The following is a 24,887-nucleotide window of genomic DNA, read 5'->3' as shown; positions in this document are numbered from 1 at the left end:
TAAATATAAATAATTGGATAAATAACCACTGAAAGAAAAAAATTTTACCATTAACATTTTTATTATTATTATTATTATTTTTTAAAGATTTTATTTATTTATCTGACAGAGAGAGAGACAGCCAGTGAGAGAGGGAACACAAGCAGGGGGAGTGGGAGAGGAAGAAGCAGGCTCACAGCAGAGGAGCCTGATGTGGGGCTCGATCCCAGAATGCTGGGATCACGCCCTGAGCCGAAGGCAGACGGTTAACAACTGCGCCACCCAGGTGCCCCAACATTTTTATTATTTAAAGATCAAGAAAACAATGAATTCAAAAGCTTTAGAAAGACAAGAGTTTAAAGAGACGACTTAAAATTATTTAAATTATCTTGAACTTTTTTGTGTGTGATTTAAAAAAAAACTAGTTTCTGGTTTATATGCTTCCTTATTTAACATAGAAGGCGGTTAAGTGCAGTGTTCAATCCTTGAAGCCAGGCAGCTTGGGACTGGAATTAGGTTCTGCCACTTAAGGGGCTGTGTAACAAAGCCCAACTTCTTCATCACCTGTCTAACTAAGCCTCTGATTCTCACCCATAAAATGGGATGAATGCCACCCGTTCAACAACTGTATTCAGAATTATGTATACAACCGTATTAAGAATTATGTCGATGACATTTATAAACTGTATGTGGAGTAGGTGGTACACAGCAGGAGCTGAAGAGATTCTATTATCTATTTTACATACAAAGAATAAGCAACTCAGTGATTCATATTGTAGAGCTGCTTAACATCAGCTTTCTGCTTTGATCCTTCTACACCTCTCTACTGGGGCAGGCCAATCATCTATCTCTAGAACCACTGCCTACTGAGCCATTGTAACTGCTAGAAGAGTACCCCCTCTCTGAATCGTGCAGGGTGGAAAAAAAGACAAAAACAAAAACACCACTTCTTAAGTAGAAATAGCAATTCTATTAGAAGAACACTATTAGAAGAACAATTCTATTAGAAGAAGAAATTAATCTGCAAACTTTTCCCCATTCACCCCTCCCCTCATCACCCCAATTCTTTCCCTCTTCACTAGCATCAATCATACTGAAATATAAAAAGTCCATACTAAATTTAATGAAAAGAAAAATGTCCTTTCTGCCCTCCTGAAGGTACTTTCATCCAATCAGATTCGTGACTCTACTCACCTCTATAGTTAGGTGCTCACCTCTTGAGCATGTTCTAAAATACTTGGATCTGGGAAGAAAAACAGAAAAACTTAAAAAAATCACAATTAATACTAAAACTGAGCCAATATAATAGCATAAAAACATTTCCATAAAAATATTTTCCAGTTTCAAACTAAGTTATGATTTTAAAAGTATTCAACCAATATTTTTCTACTGATATTTACTAAACCTGTAATAAATTTATTGTATTTACTACATAGAACAGAATACAATTAAGTTTTAAAATTTATCTCATTATTTTTACTGTATCAAGGAAAGTATCCCGTTAAAATACTGACATGTGAAATAATGTGAGAGTATGTTTCCAATTTTCTTAAACATATGCAAAACAACAAAAATCTGAAAAGATATATGCCAATATGCTAAGAGTGGTTATCTCTAGATGGTAGAATCCCATGTTTATACAAAGGTAGGTGCTTTTTATTCTTTCCATGCCCATACAAATTTTAATCATTCTCTTCTGTGCCTATTAGTGAAATTTACATGTAATCAGATAAGAAGCTCCTCTGTTAGAGCTGCTCCAAAGACATGTCCACCCTCTATTAACTCTAGGTTCTCTATTATAGTAAGAAAGTTGGTTATAGGGCAGAAGCACCCAAACTTTACTACTGGAAGTGCCAAGAGATTATAAGACTTTAACTTATAATGTGGTTCCTGTTATAGCTGCTTAAATTGATGGAGGAAAGGACTTCATGCCCCCACAGAGATCAAAAGTCACACTGAGGGTTCCTGATGTGTCAGTATCTTTGGAAATACCCCTTCAAGAGATGAGAAGAATCCCGAGGTTTAGGACAGTTCAGAATGCTTTGTGAGTATTATGTGTATAGGTATGTGTGGAGGGGCATACAGGTTTAGTGAAAGCGAATGCTATATTAACATGATTACCTTTTTATTGTTATAAAGAACAAAAAGAACAATGAAATCGTAGGTCTGATTTTTAGTACAATCTTTATTTACTAACAGATGCAAAGCAGTTTTATTGCGCATTAAGAGATCATTAGTAAAAAACAGAGGACTTAGTAATGTCATTTCACGAATCTAATAATTTATGGAACATATCTAGTACAAACAAAATACCCTTAATTCTATAAGCATCTAGTTGTCCCACTCTTCTATTTCCCAATTTCTCAGACAAAAACAGAAATGAGTTGAGCCTTCAAATTGCACTGTGTTCTGGCATTAGGATTCATGCTTAAAGTACTATATGTTCTCTCCCTATAACCATCACTCTCTTCCCTGAATGAAGAAATCTGTCTCTGATTAATCTATTTCTTCTTCCAGGTTTACTGAATGATGTAGCTGAATAATGAAATAAAGTTCAGTAATACTAAGTATCTCAGTATAAACCATCAGAGTGACTTCACTGCTGAAGCAAAACCTCAAGCCAAGTGGTACAAACCAAGGGAAGTAATTATTGCACTACATTTATATTAGATGGCAGAGCACTGTGTTCTATTCCAATTATACACGGATACATGTCTGGTCTTAGAAATCCAAGGTGTTGGCTATGGTAAATGTCTCACTTTTCTGTCCCTTTTATCCACATCTAACTACAGTAAGGATGATCATGGTCTTGCATGACTCTGTCTGATTATCTGACCAAACTAGATCATAGCCAACCCCCAGACCTCATTTGATTGATTCAGGGATATATGGAAAAAGAGAGATAATATTTTCCTGAGAGCTCTAGGGTGGTGCTAGGAGTTAAGTTTCTGAAAATCTGCAAAGAGAGGATTGAAATCAATCAAACGATGTTCTGACAGTGTTGACGTCATCCCTAAGAACCAGCTACATCCCTACTTTGCCCATGGTTTGGTTAGTAGTTGAGAAACCTAGTATCCTTAAAAGAAATTCTACCTTTTGCCTAAGATAGCTTGATCTGGATTTCTGTCCCCAAAACCAAAGTCCTGACCAATAAATAAACATGAGTCTATATGATAGAATGGCAAAAGAACAAACAGAAAAAAAACAAAAACAAAAAACTAAAACAATTGAAATGGAAGTTAAACAGAAAAGCACAGTAAGTGAAAAAATATTTAAGCTTTCCTTTTTTAGATAGACTAGATTGAGATCTTATTATTCACAAAGGGCATATATTGGCTCCTACTATAATAAATGCCAAAATTATATTAATAGATTAAAGTAAATACTCAATTTGGCAAACTCAGGGGCAACATTTTTTATTAGAAGAGCTTTATCCTGGGATTTATCTGAAACGAAGTTGATACACATTTTAAAAGTAATTAGAAAGCCAGCTGTTTGAAAGGAGCATTTCAGATTTCACAGAGCTCTCCATTACTTAAGCAGTAAATGAAAGAAATTAAAACTAAAAGCTTTTCGTATTGTTGGACACTTAAAATCCCAATAATTTGGAATATAACTTTTTCAGTGTTTCCTGTAATACACTGCCCTGATGTTTTGTATTTTCTACCTCACAGTTTTGTTCTAGAGTAAGGAGTGAGCCTCTTGGCAATTCTCTCCTACTTACTTCTAGGTATAGATGAAAATACAAGTGAAAGGTAAGCAGAACAATGGAGGAGAAGGGAAAAAAGTACTTGTTTATTAAATGTGGCCTCAAGTGTTTATATTTTTGTTTCATAAATATTTATTGAATACCTAACTAAGTGCCTGGCACAGCTCTAAAGTGCTGGCAATACAACTGTCAATAAAACAGGTAAAAAAACCTGCCACCTTGCAGCTAAGATTCTTGGGAATGAATCACAATAAGCAAATACATAAATGATCAGGTGGTGGGAAATGCTATGAAAAAATAAATACCTCAGAGTAAGCAAAAATAGTGACCAGGAGAGGGAAGTTATTTTATATAGTGTAGTCGGGCAGGTCTTTCTGTTAAAGCAAAATTGGAACAAAGGCTCCCAAGGCTATGACAAAGTCAGCTAGCTAGATAACTGGAGGAAAAGAATTCTGAGAAGATAGACAAACACAAAAGCTATGAGGCAAAATTGTGCTTGGCATACTCTAAGTAAGTGGGGGACCTGACTGGCTGGAGTGGAGGAGAGAGATAAGGTCTGAGAAACAGCCAGGGTCTTTGGGCCTTTGTTGGCCATGGGAAGGGTTTTGGAGTTTATTCTCAATAGTTGAGAATTCACAGAAGAGATTTCAGTCTTCCACATTCACTTTTTTTTTTAAGCTGTTATTATGAAAATTTTCAAATACACACCAAGTAGAGAGGAAAGCATCATAAACCTCCTTGTATGCATCACCCTACTTAAAAAGTTACCATTTTCCCAATCTTACTCCTACAACTCCCTTCTTTTGTTTTGGTAGAGTATCTTAAAGCAAATCCCAGACATGTTATCTTACCCTTACTTCAGTTAATCTCTATTTATTAAGAACCTTTTTTTTCAACCTAGCCACATTACCACCTAACAAAATTAAAAACCATTTCTTAATATTATCTAATAGCCAGTCTGTATTTCAATCTCCCTATCTTTCTATACATGATTTGGTCGAATCAGATTTCCAACAAGGTCTACACACTGCATTTGCTTGTTGGGACCCGTAAACCTCTTTTAGTCTGTAACAGCCCTCCTTGTTGCACCATCACCTTTTTTCATGCCCTGATTTGTTGGAGAAATTGTGTCATTTGTCCTGTAGAATTTCTCACTTCCTAGGTTTGGCTGACTTTTTTTTCTCTTGGTGTTGTTTTCTTCCTCTATTCTCTGTATTTCCTATGTACTGACAATTTGATTTAAACTGAGTGCAGTTTTTTTTTTTTAAGGCAAGAACCCTTCATATGTGGTACTTGGTATTGAACCAAATTATGAGGAATTTTATTTTTGTCTGCCTTACTTTTACTGACGCTAAGAATGATCTGTAGGTTCAGGTATGGTCAGCGTACTTCATCCATTATAAAGCTTCCCATCACTCTTTTACCAAATGGTTTCAGCATCCACTGCTAATCATTGCTTAGCTCCATTATTTCACGATATGGTACAAAATCATGATTTTCTAAATCTACCATTCTTTAAGAACCTATTAGCTGTATAAGAACTTCACTGGAAGATCCTGAACAGACTATCTGATATAAACTGAAAGAGGCCAGTTAGGAATCTTTTGTAATGGTACAACAGAGAAATGATGGTAGCTTGGATCATCAAGTTGAGGTTGTAAGAACCAGATCTGAAGAAATGAATGACAGAATTTGCGGATGAATTAGTTGTAGGAGTGTATCTAAAAAGGAAGAATCAAGGATGTATCCTAAGTTTTTGTCCGGAACAACTAGGAGAATGAGAAGTTGCCATTTACTAAGATGAAAAAGGCTAGGAAAGGAGTGGACTGGTGTTTTTAGATGCCTTAAGCTTGACATCCACGCATAGGTAAGAGGCTGGATGTGAGTCCTCTATTCAAATTCCAAGTCTAGCACAGTAAGATAAACACCAGTCCAAAACCCCCTTATACTTTCTGTAATTAACGCTGGGGCTACTTCTCAATTCCAGATCTTTAAGAACACCACTCTTTTCTTCTTGGCTTCAAACCCAGGAAATTCATCTTTGTTTTTTTTTTCCTATCTCAAGGAAGGTTTTCTGTAAACAAAGATGCAATGCCAGCAATTTTTCCTCTCCCATACATCTGCCTCATGTTATTACTAATACATACACATGGCTATTGTTTCTAAGAATTTTACTTCCCATCACTATGGAGAAACAGAAGTATAGGTTATTCCTGGGAGAGGAAGAATGAGTTATATCCCAAAAAGTAGAAATACAAGAAACAAAAATTAAAATTATAAAAGCAATATACCATTAATGCACCTTGACAAGCTAAATTACCTTAAAGAATGGCTCCTGGGTTTTGAGATTTAAGTAAAGAGAAGTAGTTAACATCTAAAAGAATATGTTAAAGTAGAGGAGATGGAAGTACCAGAAGCAGAGAACCAAATGTTAGCAGAGTTAATCCAAAGCCTATCTGTAGAAGAGTCCCTGGTTCAAGGAACTGATCTGTCTGGCTCCAGTGGTAGGCAGTGCTCCCAGGTGATGGATTATTTGAATCGCCTAACTAATTTTTTCTCTATCTATACTAAGAAATTCCACCCCATTATTCTTCACTCACAGTGAAAGAATGTCCTTAACTGAAGATACAAGTACTGTGCAGTTCCTGGACAGTTATATTTCACATTTTTAATTACCAAATATGCCTTCTGGTTTTCTCTATTTGACCCAATAAAGCTTGTTGGGGCTAATGTAGAACATGGAATCAGCCATAACACTTGGCTTGCTAAAATGTAACAAAAATCTTTCACTGGCAGCGAGGGAAGGTTTCGGAGAAGGGCGTAGACCTTTGGAATGCTGAGGTCTGCGCGACCACTCTGTCAAAGGAATTCTGCAGGGAAAGTTAACTTCACCGAAGCTTTGTTAGCCCAAACAGCTGCCCTGTGATCGAAGATATGTAGGCATTGTCCCTCAGGCTATGTTTAGCAGAACTTGTAGAACACGCAGATTAGCATATTGTATCTTTCCCATAAACAGATCCTTCTAGTTCCAGTAAGACCCCTTGTCACAGGTCACATGCTTGAGAAACAGTGATAAGGATTTGTGATTATCCTGAAAGACCAATAAAAGTGGGAGCAAAGAAGGGCAAAGGGTCTTCCTCTCTGAGCATTGACCCCCTTGCCTTCTTTCACAGCAAAGTCTGGAGTAATCTTTCATCCGTCGGTACAGGGATTGCTGGCCATTCTCCTGGCGAAAGCTGGGGGCAGGAGTGTGGGACAAGGAGAAATCACCTACGTGATTGTTCAAACAAAATTACTATGTGTTAATGGAACAACAGAATTAGCCATAGGAAAAACCACAGGACTTGTCTTATTCAGGTCTCCCAAGTCCTGTGCAGTAATATTTCATTACAGCACATAGGTCCTAGCTGAGAGTATTTTCCTCAAGAATGAAGTTTTAGTTGTGTATAAGTGGCACCATTAAAAAAGAACAGAGGAAAATGAGATAAAAAGAAACTGGATCAGTCTAAAACCAGAAATTCGGTATCAACTGATTAAACTACACTTTCAACAATCTTTGATCAAAGTTAAATCTTAGAAGGAAAGATTAAAAACAAAATGATTAAAAGTAGCAATGTCTATTCCAAAGGCCTGACTCTTGATTACTTTGTTTAGAGAAATAACATTTTGCTTTCTTGAATTTGAAAAAAATGTTTTATTGACTTGAAGCTTCCCAGTATACATAATGTTATAAAAACCAAAGCATAATAAGCTATTACTGTAATGCAGAGCAAAAACAGATGAACATTCATTGAGTGCTAACGGGCCAGGTACTATAATGCATGTATGAACTTAGGCTTTGGTGTTTTGTTTTTTTTTTAATGAACTTAGTTTTTACATGTATTTTTATATACATTTCTACAATATTTCTACGAGGTGCTGTAATCTTGCAGATCTGCACTGTTCAATATGGTAGCCACTAGCCAGGTGTGGCTATCGAGCACCTGAAATGTGGCTAGTCTGAATTAAAAATTCTGTATGAATATTTCAAATAGATACTGGCTTTTAAAGACTTTAGTACCAAACAAACCAACCAACCAAAAAACACAAAAAAAGTAAAATGATCTAACTCCAATAACTAAGCTCTTTTCAACATATATCCATGATCAATTCCTCCTCCATCCAAGTTCAATTGATCATAGTTCTTCAGTTGAAAACACTGATCTGCATGTTCCAATACTATATGTGCAGCTTAGGATCTAAATGTATGCAGATTTTATACGTAACACTGCTTACATACATGCTTTTAGTATTACTCATAAAGCATTTGCTTTACTATTCATAAAAAGTTCTTCACTAAATATTAGGGGTAAATAAACCTGATGACATTTAAAATTATAAGAAAATCTGGTCTAATACTTTAACTTCTTAAGAATCTAAAAATAAAGAATAGCCATCCTACTTTTGTAGAACTATTGTTAGCATATAAGTGGGTCATGTTGTACAAAGTTCCCTAATTTCACTAAAAAAATTGAAGTAAATCAGTACAGAACAATTTAAGATTTTTCATTATGTAAACATAACTGCTTAAAAAAATAGGCAGCTAAAAACCATATTATCTGTTCTCATATTTGTAACTCTCCACTAAAGCTAATGAATCTCAAATTCATTTCATTTTTAACAATAAAACTCCAAGAGAAAACTCCCAAGCTCATACAGACCAGAGATTTTTGGAGGAGTGAACATTGAAGTATCAGAGAAAACAACAGGAGAAAATGGCAACCGTAAATCTAGGAAGGCATCCACTTCCCACCCTGGGGCAAAAATCAATTAATATTATTACTGACAGGAGACTGATGTACACCTGTGATAGTTGAGATAAAAAAGGAAAAAAGTGAGTCTCTGAACTAGACACAATACATATAAGTATCTCTAATAATACATATTTAGTTCTAACAGCTCTGTTTTAGTAAATCAGCCATTCTTACACTTTGGCATGTAACAATCACCTTGTTAAAAAATGAAGATTCCTGAGCTCCCCCTCAGGTTGATTTCCAGATCCTGGATATTATATTCTGTTCTACTCATCTATTCATCTAGCCTTGGACCATACAACAGGGTTTTGATTATTAGAACCTATCTGATAAGGCAAGTCACCTTCCTCAAAATTTGCAAGCTCTTTTCGGTTTCTTGTTCTTTCATAAAACTTGCTGGAATCAGCTTGTGAAGTTCAGTGCAACTGTCAAAATTGCACTCCATTCTTATCTTTCTATCCATAAACACGGCATTATCCTCCACATATTTCTGGGTTTTGTTTTTAAATGTTGTTTTGGGTTTTTTTTTTTTTAACTTTTTTTTTTTTTTAAAGATTTTATTTATGAATTTGACAGAGACAGCCAGCGAGAGAGGGAACACAAGCAGGGGGAGTGGGAGAGGAAGAAGCAGGCTCCCAGCGGAGGAGCCTGACGTGGGGCTCGATCCCAGAACACTGGGATCATGCCCTGAGCCGAAGGCAGACGCTTAACAACTGCGCCACCCAGGCGCCCCTAAATGTTGTTTTGGTTTTACACATCTATTGTTGATTTATTCCTTGTTTATGTTTTTCACTGCTAACATGAAAAATAATTTTTAAAATATGTATTATCTGTTGCTGGAATATATGAATACAATAAAGTTTTAGTATAAATATTAGACAGCATCCACATTGATAGGGAAAAATATCGGACAATACCAAGTGTTAGGAAGTAGAACACTGAAAACCCACTGTTGGTAAAAGTATAAGCTGGTAAAATTACTTTGAAAAGTTTGACATTTTCTAATAAATTTGAAGATGTCAGCTATTCAATTCATTCCTACAGCAATTTCATTCCTAGGTATAGGTACCTGAAGAATTTCTTATAAACATATACAGAGTGTCATTTCTAAGAATGTTAACTGAAGTAGTTTGTAATAGCAAAAAAACCCTCAAAATAATCTATATGCTCATCAACAAGAGAATAGATTAATTATAGCCTATTTATACAATGACACACTACACAGAAGCATAAATGAATGAACCAGAACTGCATGGATGAAAGTGGAAATTTTGAATACTCCAGCTAAGAATTAAAACCTGCAAATAACTAATTAATCGATGTTTACTATATTCAGAGTGACTACAGGGGAATAAAACTTCCCTTCAAGTTAGGAGTGAACTTAGGCCCACATAAGAAGTTGCTCCTGCAAGTGTCAGGAACCACGTGACTCAGAGAGAAATGAGTGGAGATAAATGCATAAAGAATAAGGGAAAGCATGAATGTTTGCAATTAAATTTGAGTCAAGGTTAGAAATGATGACAGGTTGGACTATAGTGGAGTCAGTGAGAGAAATGGATAAAGAAACATTTAGAAAATAAAAATCATCTGGGTGGGGGATGGACTGGAAAATGACATGATGGAGAGGACAGTCAGAATCCTAATGGGGACATAATATGAAAGCAGCAGGAGTCAAGAATGAAAGTACAAGAGAAAAAATAAATGTGGCAAATCCAAGGCATAAGACTTAAATGCCAGGGTGAAAAGAATAAAGAACTAAGTGATGTGAGAAGCTGGAAGAGTCCTCTAGGAATACACCAGTATCACAAAAAATAAAGCTGAGCTGTAAAGAAAATGGTTAAAGTTACATCATGTGTGCATTTAATTTTTATGAATTCAGCCATATGTCCTGGAGGAAAAGGGGAAGTTAGAAATAATGTGGGCAACAATCTACTATTCTAAGAGCATATATATATATATATATATATATATATATATATATATATATATAAAATTTTTTTTTTAAGATTGTATTTATTTGACAGAGAAACAGCCAGAGAGAGAGAGAATACAAGCAGGCGAGTGGGAGAGGAAGCAGCAGGCTCCCAGCAGAGGAGCCTGATGTGGGCTCAATCCCATAACGGCAGGATCACGCCCTGAGCTGAAGGCAGACGCTTAACAACTGAGCCACCCAGGTGCCCCATAAGAGCATATATATTCAGTCATATAATTATGGTGAAAGCTGAGCTGCTGAAACAAAGCAGCTCCAAAAACAATGATTTAAAGAAAATAGTAGGTTATTTTTCTTCTTCCCTACAGTCTAGAGCTCCCCAAAGTCATCCACGGACATTCATTTGTACATAATCCTTATATCCCTTATGTCTCTAAACAAAGTAAAGTTTCTGTATATTCATTCTACTACTGCCAAAAATGTTAAAGTGGACTCAAACACGTAAAGGACATTAAAGAGGGAGAAAAGACAGGCTAACATACTCTGAATGATGGGGGCACGTAAAAAAAATTTGGAAGACTGGGGCACTTGGGTGGCTCAGCTGGTTAAGCTTCCACCTCTTGATTTTGGCTCAGGTCATGATCTCAGGGTCGTGGAATCCAGGCTGCAATGGGCTTCACATTCAGCAGGGAGTCTGCCTGAGATCCTCTCTCCCATCTCCTTCTCCCCTCCCCACTGTGCTCTTTCTAAAATAAATAAATCTTTTTTAAAAATTTGGGAGAGTTTAAAAGTAAATGTATTACACAAGTGAAGATTCTTGCATATATATTTATCAATGTTATCAAAGCAGATATCAAGACAATCTTTCATTAATAAAATCAGTCTCATAAAGAGTAGACCAAAAATGCAGTTTTTATGCTTCTACATGTTATTTTGCACAGCAGGTACTCTTTTACACTAAAGTGACTTAACTAAAAGAGAAGTGAAAAAATTTCACAAATCCTACATTGGTATTATTCCTTTTTTTCATACTCTTCTATATGTTAAAATAAAATAGGGCAGTCTTTCCCTACATCTTCTGTTTAACATTATAAACAAACAATGAAGAACCATGGTAAATTATTCCAAAGTGTATTAAAAATTAAAAGCTTCCCAAGACTTTTTTTTTCTGAACAAAAGATTGGAAAGGTTACAAATCAGATGCCCTGCAAAAGCTATTATAATAAAGATGATAGACATATCATTTTTCAATTATTATCAAATACTTCAATGAAGGTTTAATAATTCAAATCTCAAGGGATGATCCATCAGTAGATTTTCCAGGTAGGGACAGCATCAACATAGGTGATTTTTAATTTAAAGATTTTTATTTATTTGTCAGAGAGAAAGAGCACACAAGCAGGTGGAGTGGTAGGCAGAGGGAGAAGCAGGCTCCTCGCTGAGCAGGGAGCCTGATGCAGGAGTCGATCCCAGGACCCTTGGATCACGACTTAGGCCAAAGGCAGACACTTAACTGACCGAGCCACCCAGGCGTCCCAACATAGGTGATTTTAATAAAGTAATACTATTTACTGTTTATTAAGTCCCTTATTAATGAAGGCAAATTTAGGAAGAATGGATGTTTAGAAAATTTATTTTCTGCCTTGGAAGAGAAAGACAACTCTTTCTGCTAAACATGTTTAAGACAGAAAACCTGGGTTAAAAAAAGGTCACTGCCCTTTATTTAAAATTAAGTTTTTAATTTCAGTTAACATAGTGGTGTATTAATTTCAGGTGTACAATATAGTGATTCAACAATTCCATACATCACCCAGTGCTCATCAGGACAAGTGCCCTTATTAACCCCCATTACCTGTGTGACCCATTCCCCCTACCTACCTCCCCTCTAGTAACTATCAGTTTGTTCTCTATGGTTAAGAATCTGTCTCTTGCTTTGTCTCTTTTTTCCCCCCTTTGCTTGCTTCTTAAATTCCACGAGTGAGATCTTATGGCATTTGTCTTTCTCTGCCTTATTTCACATAGCATTATACTCTCTAACCCCATACATGTTGTTGCAAATAGAAAAATTTCATTCTTTTATACAGCTGAATATATATATACCCCATCTTTATCCATTCATCTACAGATGCACACGAGCTGCTTCCATGATTTGACTATTGTAAATAATGTTGCTATAAACATAGGAGCACATGTATCCCTTTGAATTAGTGTTTTTGTATTTTTTGAGTAGTTACCTAGTAGTGCTGGATTGTATGGTAGTTCTATTTTTAACTTTTTGAGAAACTTCCATACTGTTTCTTTCGGTGGCTGCACCAGTTCGCACTCCCAACAACAGTGCAGTGAGGGTTCCTTTTTCTCCACATTCTTGCCAACCTGTTGTTTCTTTTGTTGATTTTAGCCATTCTGACAGGTGTGAGGTGATAGCTCATTGTAGTTGTGTAGTCTCAGTTTATTTTTACTTTCATTCTTCTGTATATGGCTGTCCAATTTTCCCAATGTCATTTGTTGAAGAGACTGTCCTTTTTCCATTGGATATTCTTTCTTGCTTCGTCGAAGATTAGTTGACCATAGAGTTGAGGGTCCACTTCTGGGGTCTCTATTCTGTTCCACTGATCTATGTGTCTGTTTTTATGCCGGTACCACACTGTCTTGATTACAGCTTTGTAATGTAACATGAGGTCTGGAATTGTGATAACCCCAGCTTTGCTTTTCAAGGCTGCTTTGGCTACTCAGCGTCTTTTGTGGTTTCATACAAAGTTTAGGATTATGTGTTCCAGTTCTGTAAAAAATGCTATTGGTATTTTGATAGCAATTGCATTAAATGTGTAGATTGCTTTGGGTAGAATAGACATTTTGACAATATTTGTTCTTCCAATACATGAGCATAGATTATCTTTCCATTTCTTTGGTTCTTCTTGAATTTTTTTCATCAATGTTTTATAGAGTATAGGTTTTTCACCTTTGGTTAAGTTTATTCATAGGTGCTTTATTATTTTTGGTGCAATTGTAAATGGGATTTTTTTCTTATCTTTCTGTTGCTTCATTATTAGTATATAGAAATGCAACACATCTCTATACATTGATTTTTGTATCCTGAGACTTTACTGAATTCATTTATCAGTTTTAGTTTTTTTGGTGGAGTCTTTTAGATTTTCTATATATAGGATCATGTCATCTGCGAATAGTGAAAGTTTTACTTCCTCCTTACCAATTTGGAGTCTTTTTCTTTTTATTGTCTGATTTCTGTGGCTATGACTTCCAGTACTATGTTGAATAAAGGTGGTCTTGTCTTGTCCCTGACCAGAGGGGAAAAGCTCTCAGTTCTTCCCCAATGAGTATGTTGTTTGCTGTGGGTTTTTCATATATGGCCTTCACCATGTTGAGGTTTTCCCTCTCACTCTACTTTGTTAAAGAGTTTTTATCATGAATGGATGTTGTACTTTGTGAAATGCCTTTTCTGCATCTATTGAAATGACCATATGGTTTTATCCTTTCTCCTCCTGCGGTGATATATCACAATGATTGATTTATGAATACTGAACCACCCTTCAACCCAGGAATAAATCCCACTTGATTGTGGTGAATGATTTTTTTTTAATGTATTGTTGAATTCAGTTTGCTACTATTTTGTTGAGGGCTTTTGCATCTATGTTCATCAGAGATATTGGCCTGTAGTTCTCTTTTTTGGTGGCACCTTTATCTGGTTTTGATATCAGTTTAATGCTGGCCTCATAGAATGAATTTGGAAGTTTTCCTTCCTTTCTATTTTTTTGGACTAGTTTGAGAAGAGGTAATAATTCTTTAAATGTTTGGTAGAATTGCCCTGTGAAGCCATATGGTCCCTGGACTTTTGTTTGTTGGGAGTTTTATTTTATTACTGATTAATTTCTTACCTGGTAATTGGTCTGTTCAAATTCTCTATTTCTTCCTGCCTCAGCTCTGGTAAATTATACATTTCAAGAAATTTATCCATTTCTTCTGGGTTGTCCAATTTGTTGACATATAATTTTTCATAATATTCTGACAACTGTTTGTACAAATCCTCTTCTCATTTGTGATTTTTTTGAGTCCTTTCTGTTTTTTTCTTGACGAATCTAGCTAAAGGCCTATCAATTTTATTGATTTTTTTCGAAGAATCATCTCCTGGTTTCAGTGATCTGATCTACTGTTGTTGTTGTTAAGTTTCTATACCATTTATTTCTGCTCTAATTTTTATTAATCCTTCCTTGTGCTGGTTCTGGGTTTTGTTTGTTTTTCTTTTTTTAGCTCCTTTAGGTGCAAGATTAGGTTGTTTATTTGAGATTTTTCTTGCTTCTTGAGGTAGGCCTATATTGCTATAAACTTCCCTCTTAGAACTGCTTTTGCTGCATCTCAGAGGTTTTGGACTGTCGTGTTTTCATTTTCATTTGTTTCCATGTAATTTTTTATTTCTTCTTTGATTTCTTGCTTCACTCAGCCACTGTTTAGTAGCATATTATTTAACCTCCATGTATTTGTGGTCTTTCCAGACTTTTTCTTGTGGTTGATTTCTAGGTTCATAGCATTGTGTTCAAAAAAGATCCATGGTATGAAGGTCACTGCTGTTTAAAAGGGGCCAGATTTAGAGGAAATTAGTAACTAGAAGGGACTTTAGTGGTCTTTTGGTTCTCCCTTATTTGTCCTCTGTAATCTGTGTGCAGCATCTGAAATTGCTGACCACCTTCTTCTTTTAGAAACTGTTGCTACTTATGTATCTATGATATTGAACTTTCTAATTCTAACTGAAGTTCTCTGGATTACTGAATGACAGACATATATATCTCTGTAGTTAAAATACAGAAGTGAACAAAAACTGACCCATGTACCCAAGAGGCTTAGGGTCTAATGGGGGTAGATATGCAGGAAAATTAACAACTACCATGCTCTGAGTGGCATATGTTCAGATGAGAGGCATCAAAGATCAGATGGAGGAGGAATTAGCCTGGCCCCAAGTAGTGAGAAAAAATATTTCAGGGAGTAGCAGGTACCAAAGGCAAGGGGGAATGAAAAAAGCAAGATACATTGAAGAAACATACTCATTAATTCTGTGAACAAGTATTTATTGCCTAATACTACATATTAGGCATATATAACTTGGAGCTGAGTATTCAATGGTCAGCAAAAACAGGCATGGACTCCTTCCTTTACATTGGAAGCAGAAGACAGATATTAACTAAATAATCACACTATTTCAGGTATAATAAAAACTTGAAGAAGTACTCAAAAGAAAAGGAAGATGATTCCATGATGGTGTGAGGACTTATCCCCTGAGAGTAGGAGATGGTTTGGGAAACTTCTGTGGGAAATAATCCTTGAGCTGGCATCTAAAAGATGAGTAGGAGTTAAGTAAGTAAAATGAGAAGAAATGGATTCAAGGAAGAATGTGACACAGATGAGGCCCACAACCCCCCTTGAAACCTACATTAAACATTAATGATTTCAGTGTTTATTCTAAAAGTACAATAAGCCACTGAAGAATTTTAAGTTGTGTTTGTATCACTGATTTACATTTATGATTACTTTGATTCCAAAATACAGGATTAACTGACAAAGGTCAGGAATGGATGTGGGTGGACCCACTGGTAGTCTACCCACTCAGTCAACAAATATTTATTCAGTGCCTAATACTGGCGAGCACTGTTGCTATACTGGATATATATGAATAAACAAATAAAAGTGCCTGACCTCATGAAATTTATACTGTATTAAAGGCGAACAGACAACAAACAGTTTACAAAGTCATGGAGTGGTTAAGTGCCATGAGAGAATAAAGCAGTGTCAGAAAATGGTTAATGAGGAAGAGAGTTATTTTAACACAGGGTGTTGGAAATCTAGGCAAAAAATGAGGACAGCTTAGACTAAGGTGGCAGTGGTGAGAAAAATGGATAGGCTGAAAATCTAGGAGGTATAAAAAAAATCTGGTTTTGGGGATGGACTAAGAAATGTGGGATGATGGGCAACAGAGTCAAAGATTAGTGACTACATGCACGCTATGCTTTAAGGAAAGTATAGTAGGAGAAGAGTCTAATTCAATTTTGAAGGACTCTAACATTTAATGATTGAAGTGATGAAAATGATCATTCATAGAAGATAGGGAAGATAGATCAATTTAAATCCACTACCCAGGAAGGCAGACAGAAAATACAGTAAGTATGAAATTACAGGAGTGAAGGGAGAGCCAACAGCATCAAATGCAGCTAAAAGATCAAGTACAGTAAGCATCACTAATATCCACTGGATTATAATGGCTGTTTTGATGTTATAATGGTGGGGGGCAACAAAGGCAGCAGTAGCAGGGATAATGAACGTTAGCTTGCCTTGAAGACTGAGTAAGAAATGAGGAAATGGAGATATCAAGACAATTCTTTAGGTTGTTAAAGGGAAAGGACAGGAAGTAGGGTAGTAGCTAGGGGGAGATGCAGGAGTCTAAGTAAGGCTTAGTGTTTCTTTCTGTTTGGTTTTCAGATAGAGAGACATAAGCTCAAAAAGGTATCAGCAAGAGGGTAGAGATACAAATATATAGAAGATGGAAGGGTCTATACTAAGGCAGGGAAGATGTAGCAAGTTGGAAAGATGTAGGGGCCATTCAGAAGGTATAATCTACAGAACCTGACAACCTGGATTTGAAGGGTGATTGAAAGGGAGGAGTTTAACATGATTTTCAGGTTCATGGTTTAGGTGACTGTATACTGTTACCACTCACAAGGTAGGGCACAAAGTAGCAGAAATGGCTGGGGCTTTGCAAAAGAAAAAAAAAGAGGAAAGGCCTATGAGAAGGAAAGAAAGATGAGGTTGGCTTTGCAAACTGATTTTGAAGTTATGTTTGATACCCAAATGGAACTACTGAGTGGGCAATATGAAATTTCAGAGCTAACACTGAGATGACCAGGCTCATTAGTATGCACATAATAGGGAAAGCCATGTGTTTTCATGCCATCACCCAGGAAAAATACATTAAAGAAAACATGTATTATGGAAGAACAGAGTGAGGTTCAAAACACAGCCCTGGAGAGTCTGTGAGGTAAAATACAGAATATTCAGGAAATTCATATCCATTTAAATCTACTACTGTTTTCCTTCCTAAATTCTGAAATTTCAAGAGAAACATCTTATACGTGTCTAGTTTACAAAGCTGACAAACATGCAGAAAACTAAACTGAATCTCTCAATAATGACACTATTGATTACTATTTTAGCAACATATATTATGATAAAATATTAAATGCTCATTGGTACTCTATATGATCTTTTTTTTTAAGTGAATCAACATAAAACTAGTAGGATATGCATCTAACTCTGTCAATGAATGATTTCTTTGCCAAAGTTAGACAATCATCTAAAAGAAAAAGACGAATAAGAGAAAACTCTGTTTTCTAAACTTTACAAGTTCAAAAATAATACTCTCTGGCTATTCATTCAACAAACACGAGACACTAAGAGTAGAGAGAGAGAAAGATAAAGCATAGTCCCTGACCTTGAGGAGCTCTCATCCCATGCTAAGGAAGATACTAAAAGTCAGCGAACTGTGGTCCATGGGCCAAATCTGGCCCACTGCCTGTTTCTGAAAGGCAAAGTTTTATTTTAACAGTCACATGCATTTGTTTACATATTGTCTGTCTTTGTACTAATAGAGCAATGTAGAGTAGTTGCCTTATGGCCTGCAAAGACTAAAATATGTATTAACTGTCCCGTTAAAGAAAAAGCTTGCCAATCCCTGTTATAAAGCAGATTTAAGCCTATAGAAATATTACTTCCTCAGGGAGATAATATTGTCTCAGGGGGGTGGAGCAGGTTTCATAGAAAAAGCAATACTTAAGGATAAGTAAAAGCTCACGAAGAACAGGAAATGAAGAAATATCACACACAAAGGCAAGGATGAGAGAACACTGTATTTTAAGAAAACAGGAATGGGTATAGTTCATCTAGTATATAGCATATTGGGGATGTGGCAAATGAAAGAATGGCAGAGAATTCCCTGCCTATGCTGCCAAGCTCATGTGAGCAGGAAGTAAAATCTACAATTTTAATGGTATACACTAAGGAAAATATAATTAGAAAACACAATTAGGCTGGTAAAATGGATTATAGTTATCTCTTTTTTTGTAAGATTTTATTTATTTATTTGACAGAGATAGAGACAGCCAGCGAGAGAGGGAACACAAGCAGGGGGAGTGGGAGAGGAAGAAGCAGGCTCATAGTGGAAGAGCCTGATGCGGGGCTCGATCCCAGAACGCCGGGATCATGCCCTGAGCCGAAGGCAGACGCTTAACGACTGAGCCACCCAGGCCCCCCGGATTATAGTTATCTTGTTGGAGTTTATTTATTTAGAGAGACCATGCATGCGGGGGTTGGGGCACAGATTGAGAGGGAGAGAAAGAATCTGATAGGGCTCGATCCCATGACCCTGAGATCACGACCTGAGCCAAAATTAAGAGAAAGACACTTAACCAACTGAGCCACCCAGGTGCCCCTTGTCAGGAGTTTAAATTTGATACTACTCTCAATGAATGGAAGGTTACCATTTATCAAAAAAGTTATGAATGAGTTAAGTTTTTTGAAATTAGAATAGATTGTTTTCCTTTTAATGTTATTCCCACTGATTTGTATTCTGACATGATTTTCTGAACAAGAGAACAAAGAGTGAGATTACACTCTTTACCCCTAAACGCATAAAATCCTGAGCATAGAAATGGATGTTATGTTGCACATCTGAATGCCATGCAACTCATCATCTGTCACAGAAGGGAAAAAAGGCTGAGCAAATTAGCTGCAGGAAATGGGACACAGAGAAAGTGGTTAAGCAAGGGCATGGTATGATCCAGTATGGGTTTTAGAAAGACTAACTCCAATGACAGAAAGGGAAGATGGGACTGAAGTATGAGAGATATAAGAGGGGAGAATAGTCAAGAAGAAGGGGAGACCTGGTGATTTGAAAGACAAAGTTTAAGGCACAAGCACCAACAAAGGAAACGGGTTCAGTAAGTTAAGGAGAGATTAACATAGTTGATAAGAGAGAGGTAGAGGACTATGAAGTTGAGTTTGTAGCTTGGAAACTGTGAATGCAGCTGTTAAGGGAATGAGAGAATACATGAAGCAGAGGAAGAAGAAATCTTGGGGGAAAGAAATATCTATTCTAGATATTTGTTAGGTATTTTAGATAGGTTGATTTGAGGAGCCTTCATATATCCAAGTGTATCCCTTTAGTTGGCAACTGAAAATATAGTGAACCTTTGAAAAGAGGTCTGTTTAGAAGACATGAGATCCGGAAGTCATGGTAGTTGAAAATCATAGGAATGTATGAAATTTCTTCAGGGTTGGGTATATGTGTGAAGGGAACTAAATAAGACAGAAAAATTTTGTATTTAATAGGCAGATAGAGTAAGAACTAGTCAGAAGATAAACAGGAAAATAATAAAAATAATGTTGCAGAGGTCAAGTGCATATTTTCAAGAAAAGAACAGTTTTATCACACAGAATAAAGAGGCAAGTTTTTCAGATGTATGCATGCGTTACCTACAAAACAAAAAGCCATGAGCCATTAGTGGTTAAGGGTAAAGGCTCTGAATTCAGAGGGACTGGGCTCAATCCCAGTTCAGCTATCTTCATCAAGTTAAACTTTCCATGCTTCAGTTTTCAATCTGTAATGTATGTAATAGTACTTATCTTCCTGACAGGATTGTGATGAGGAATAAATAAGATAAGCACAACAGAGCCAGCACATATAGGAAGTAATCGAAATGTTGGCAGCTATTACTAAAATATTTTTTACCAGGAAAGAAAATAGCAAATCACCATACACTATTCCCTAAGGGCAACTTCGCTGCTGGAGCCAAAAAGCCAACAAATGTTAAATATCAAGGATACAAAACATGATCATACTTTTATATAAAACTACAGTACATTCTAACTGGAACCACTGTGTGAAATTATATGGCAAGATTAAAATGGGAAAATACAACACAACAAAACAAATGGGTCTTCAGTTTGAGAAAAAAACTAACACCAAAATTATCTATACAAAAGATTTCTAGTACTGCCCAAGAACCGACCAGCAGGTGGAGCCCTCTAGAATGTGTTGGTAAACAAAACTCCCTACAGTGAGAAAGGATGACTCATTAGGATGTCTGAATTTTATTCCTTAAAGATATTTAACTCCCTCTGCTCTAATCCCCAAATAATTTTATTAGTAGCAAGGTTTCTGACATATCTCAACACTGATATTAATATTTTGACTACTGACAGATATTCTAGAATATAAAATCTAGAATTCTCTTATATTTTATAAACTAAAACATTAATTCTGGTTTTGAAACTGGATAGTGAAAACTGAGTGATCTGACTTTTGAGATGTCCTTGAGAAATCTGTCAGGCTCAGGCCCTAGATCATAACGCACCCTTGTGATGTCCAGCCTAAAACAGTCTTAAAAAGCCCAGGATTATTCTACCTGTGGCCACTACAGTGACAAATATAAATCAGATCAAGTCTTTGTGATTACCCCTGATTTTTTGCCCTCAGATGGACTATTAGTTAACTATCTAGATCTACACTTAAAAGAAAATCAGAATTACCAGGTGATTTTAAAAAAAGGAAAGTAACTAAAATGAGAGGCAAACTTTAACTATATTCTGTAAATAACAATTAACTATATCCACCTGTCTCCTCATGCTTACTAGAAAGTCCTAAAACAATGTGGAAATTAATGTAAAACAGTAAGTTATTCAGAATATTCAAGTAAGGGAACTGTCCAAACCTATGTTTATGGACTGAAATAAAACAGTATCGATATCACTATTAATAAGGTTTTAGATGACAGTGTCCACACCCACAGACATTCACTGCTTCAACAAGATGTGTTTGTTCAAGTTTTGCCCCTAACAGAATACAGATAAAACTATAATGTTTTTATTGCGTATCTACAGACAATTAACACACTAATTCACTGATTTCTCTGAGCCCCTTCCCCATGCTGCCAACCTCACCTGCTCAAGGAATAAAATTTACAATTTTAATGCTACCCTCTAAGGAAAACATAATTAGTTTGCAAAATCACAACGAAAGAACAAAACAAAAATCCCAGATACCACAGTGTAGTCCAAAATCAAATACAAGTGATTTTTGCTTACCCAATGAGAGTATAAGACTCGATTTCTACAATTAGAATTTAACATGCTACAACACAACTACAAATAAAATATTAACAAAGCCAGAGACTTTTGTGGCATCTAGTCCTTAGGGAAACCTATTGAAGCATACTTGACTACATAGGTGCACCTGCACACAAAAATTAAAAATAAATTAGATGATTCTCTCTGATGTGATAAAAACAGCTGTCATGTTCCCCTTTGACAGTAATAGCTCTTCTAGGCACAGAATCTTTAATTCCTTACTTTTCCATTCAGGGATACTTAGTATACAATCTTGGTTACCTTCTAGCAGAGAGGTAACTCAATGAACACAATGAATCTGTGCCTGATGAACCAATGAATGAATCAAATATAGTATCTCTATCACCAAAACATCCTAATTATAAATCATGTGGCCTCAGTTTATGTATTCAGAATGCCTTATGACCTGATAATGTTGGTTGAATGAGAGAGATCCTGAAAATTTAGCAATCCGTACCATAAAGTGCAAAAAGTCTTACTCCTTAGGTAAAGTGGCTTGGTTCCGATTTTTCATTCTAAGTTTGAATTCCTGGGAAACATTTTACAACAACAAAGCCAACTTCAAAGGAATTTGTTCTAATTTTTTCAATACCCTAAGAAATAAAAAAACACACAAAAATGGAATATTACGAAATTCTATTATTTTACAGATGGTGTGAGTAGAAAACCTATGCATGTCAGTTTTACATATACCAGTTTTAATCGAGAAGAAGGTTCAGAAGGACTGTTACTTCTCTAGTATTAACAGAGCTTATAGGTAGCACTCAGAGTACAGCATTCCTCTGGAAATAACCACAATATTAATACGGAAAAGCTACACACAGCTTCTCTTACTATCAATACCAAGAATCCGAAAGCCCACTGAAAACCCAGCAATTCGGCAAGTTTTCGTACGTGTCAAAGAGTTATTCAAAGTCTGGGACCTTACTTATTTTACTATAGCATCCAAATGACTTTTACTAAAATTCCCTCTGAGGCATCAACTTTTTGGAGCCAGATCCTCAGCGGCTCTGTGAGAGCCACAGGGAGGGTCAAATACAAAGCTACAACCTTTGGCATCAAGCCCAAACTCAACGTAGGGTGTGTCCGGGTTGTTGTGGAGCCCGTTCTACTGCCCTTTCGTAGGAGGGTGCCTCATGCTTCCCAGTATGATGCCCTCCATGACTCTTACCCCGCGTGACAGCGCGATCGGAGGGAGTCTTGCTGGAGGCGTCAAGAGCAACGCCAGCCCCCTTCTCTAGCTCTTTCCCTGGGAGGCCCGTCTCGACCAGGGCCTCCACTAGGACCACCAGCTCGACGCCCTTTAAGTGGTGAGGGCAGAGGGGCGCCCGGCCTATTCCAAGCCGTCGCAGCCGAGACAGTGAAGGGGGTTCCCCGCAAGGGGCCGAACAGGAGGAGCCAGTAGGAGCCCGGCCCTTCCCCCAGCGGGCTTACCCTCCACCGCCTCCTACACGTTGCAGCCGCCCCGCTTCCTTGCGGAGGAGCCCGAAGCACTGCGTCCAGCAGCAGTTCCCCATCGCATGCCGCCCAGGCGCCGCTGCTCCTCCTCCTCCCGCTCAAAGCCCACACTCAGGCCCGGCAGCCGCATCCGCGCGGCACCAGCCGAATGAGGCTTCGGAGACCAAGGGCGGGCCAGCCGGAGCGCGGCGGCGTGAGGGGCTGAGGTGACAGGAGGGACAGGCGCTCCGAACAAAAGCAGCGGTTACTCCACCGGTCCCCGAGTCACCGCCGTTTGAGGGAGGAGTGTGAGGCTGCGGGCTTTGGACTCCCTCGCCGTCCGCATGGCCCCTCGCTCGCCTCCGGACCCCAACCTAGCACAAGTGACCGCCTCCAGCCCCTAAAGGAAGCCAGTCCGCGCGCCTTGCGCACCCAGGCCCCGCCCCCCCGTGCACCCTGGCCGACGCCTAGCTGCCGGCGCTGCCACACCCCCGGCCTCTCCCGGGCCCCAATAGGGCGCCCTCCCTCTGCGGCCCCGCCTCCTCCGGCCACTGGTTCTTACGTCACTTCCACAAGCTCCAGAGTCTGCAGCCTCTACCTTGCGGCTCGCTCAATTCCTGGTTGTGGGTGTTTGTTTCGTTGGACCTTGACCTGACTAGAAATCTCCTTTTCTCCTTGCATTTCCCGCCTCTGGCTCCTGAGCATTTCCTTGTGTCGCAACGGTCAAGGCTCAACCTTGGAACTTTGTACCTTGTGAGCGGCTTACCTAGAGCCCAAGGCCAGGAGTCATGGTATGAGAAGGGGCACTTAATTTGTGCACTGTGCGCTTAGGTTTTGTTAATACCGCACCGTAAGTGGCAAATAGAGTCAAGGGACTGATTGAAGTTTTCCACACACCAAGAATTTTTTCTCTTCTGGTCTCTAGTTTGCGTTTCTATCTCTATACTGTCAATATTGTGGAGAAACTTTTTAATGGCGATCTAGTGGCCTCTTTTTGTTTTGTTGAAAATCAGATCTTCAAATCATTTCGGATGGGTGGTTGTCGTCCAGAGGAAGTAAGAGGGCTAGGGTTTTTCAGGGACACCAGCCTTTCCGATCCAAGCGTGCTGCCCGGATCTGTAGTAGATGGGAAGAGATAGCTACCCAGACGCGACTTAGTCTGCATCCTCAAGTGCTCCTGTAAAACTCGGTTTTTGTAGTTGGCCTTAAAATCGAATATAAGGGGAAAAAATCGGATATAAGGCATGGTTTAATAAGCGCCTAGTCCTTTGGATAAAATGCCTTTTTTAAAATTGTGTCTATTTTTATAGCCTGTTTTAATTTAACCTAGGAAAATTGTTACATTTTAGAAAATTGTTTTTAATGAAAAAATGGTGAGCCATTCATTTTGTTTCCTGAATCTAGGCCGAACTGGATTTCAGTCTTAGCACTACTACCTAAATAATTTTGACCTTATTTGGGTCTTAGTCGTTTTTGTAACCAAGTGCATAAGAATATGTTTGGCCCAATAGTCTGTAATCAGTGAATGTTAGTGGGATGACTGAATGACTTCCTAAATAGCAACTACATTTTCTATCCCTCTTTCAGCCCCTAAAATCAAACAAATATATTCATGAAATAATCTTTAAAATTCAACTATTAAGCTATGAAGAAAGGTGTGGAATACTGTTCAGCAACAAAAAGGAACATACTATTGGTTACACACCATATTAAATGAATCCTCAAAGGATTATATGGAATTGAAAAGCCAGTCTCAAAAGCTTTCATATTGCGTAATTCCATTTATATAAACATTCTAGAAATGACAAAATTATAGGAACAGAGAACAGATTACGTGGTTGCCAGGGGTCAGGGA

At 37.5% G+C, this 24,887-nt stretch overlaps 1 protein-coding gene across 1 annotated transcript in view; it reads right to left on the bottom strand.

The window, feature by feature from the left end:
* AP1AR (adaptor related protein complex 1 associated regulatory protein) overlaps window positions 1–23,477 on the bottom strand; it is a 38,401-nt gene extending 14,924 nt beyond the window's left edge. Inside the window, exons 1-2 of the mRNA XM_045799143.2 lie at window positions 23,030–23,477; window positions 1,174–1,222 (exon numbers count right to left, since the gene is read on the bottom strand). Coding sequence (XP_045655099.1) covers window positions 1,174–1,222; window positions 23,030–23,112 — 132 coding nt within the window. The 5' untranslated portion in view covers window positions 23,113–23,477. The remainder of the gene's footprint in view (window positions 1–1,173; window positions 1,223–23,029) is intronic.
* Between the last annotated feature and the right edge of the window lie 1,410 nt (window positions 23,478–24,887).

The sequence above is a fragment of the Ursus americanus genome, chromosome 13 (assembly GCF_024610735.1).
Source record: "Ursus americanus isolate L20-20 chromosome 13, mUrsAme1.1.p, whole genome shotgun sequence".
NCBI lineage: Eukaryota > Metazoa > Chordata > Mammalia > Carnivora > Ursidae > Ursus > Ursus americanus.
This window is presented reverse-complemented; position numbering and strand designations above follow the sequence as displayed.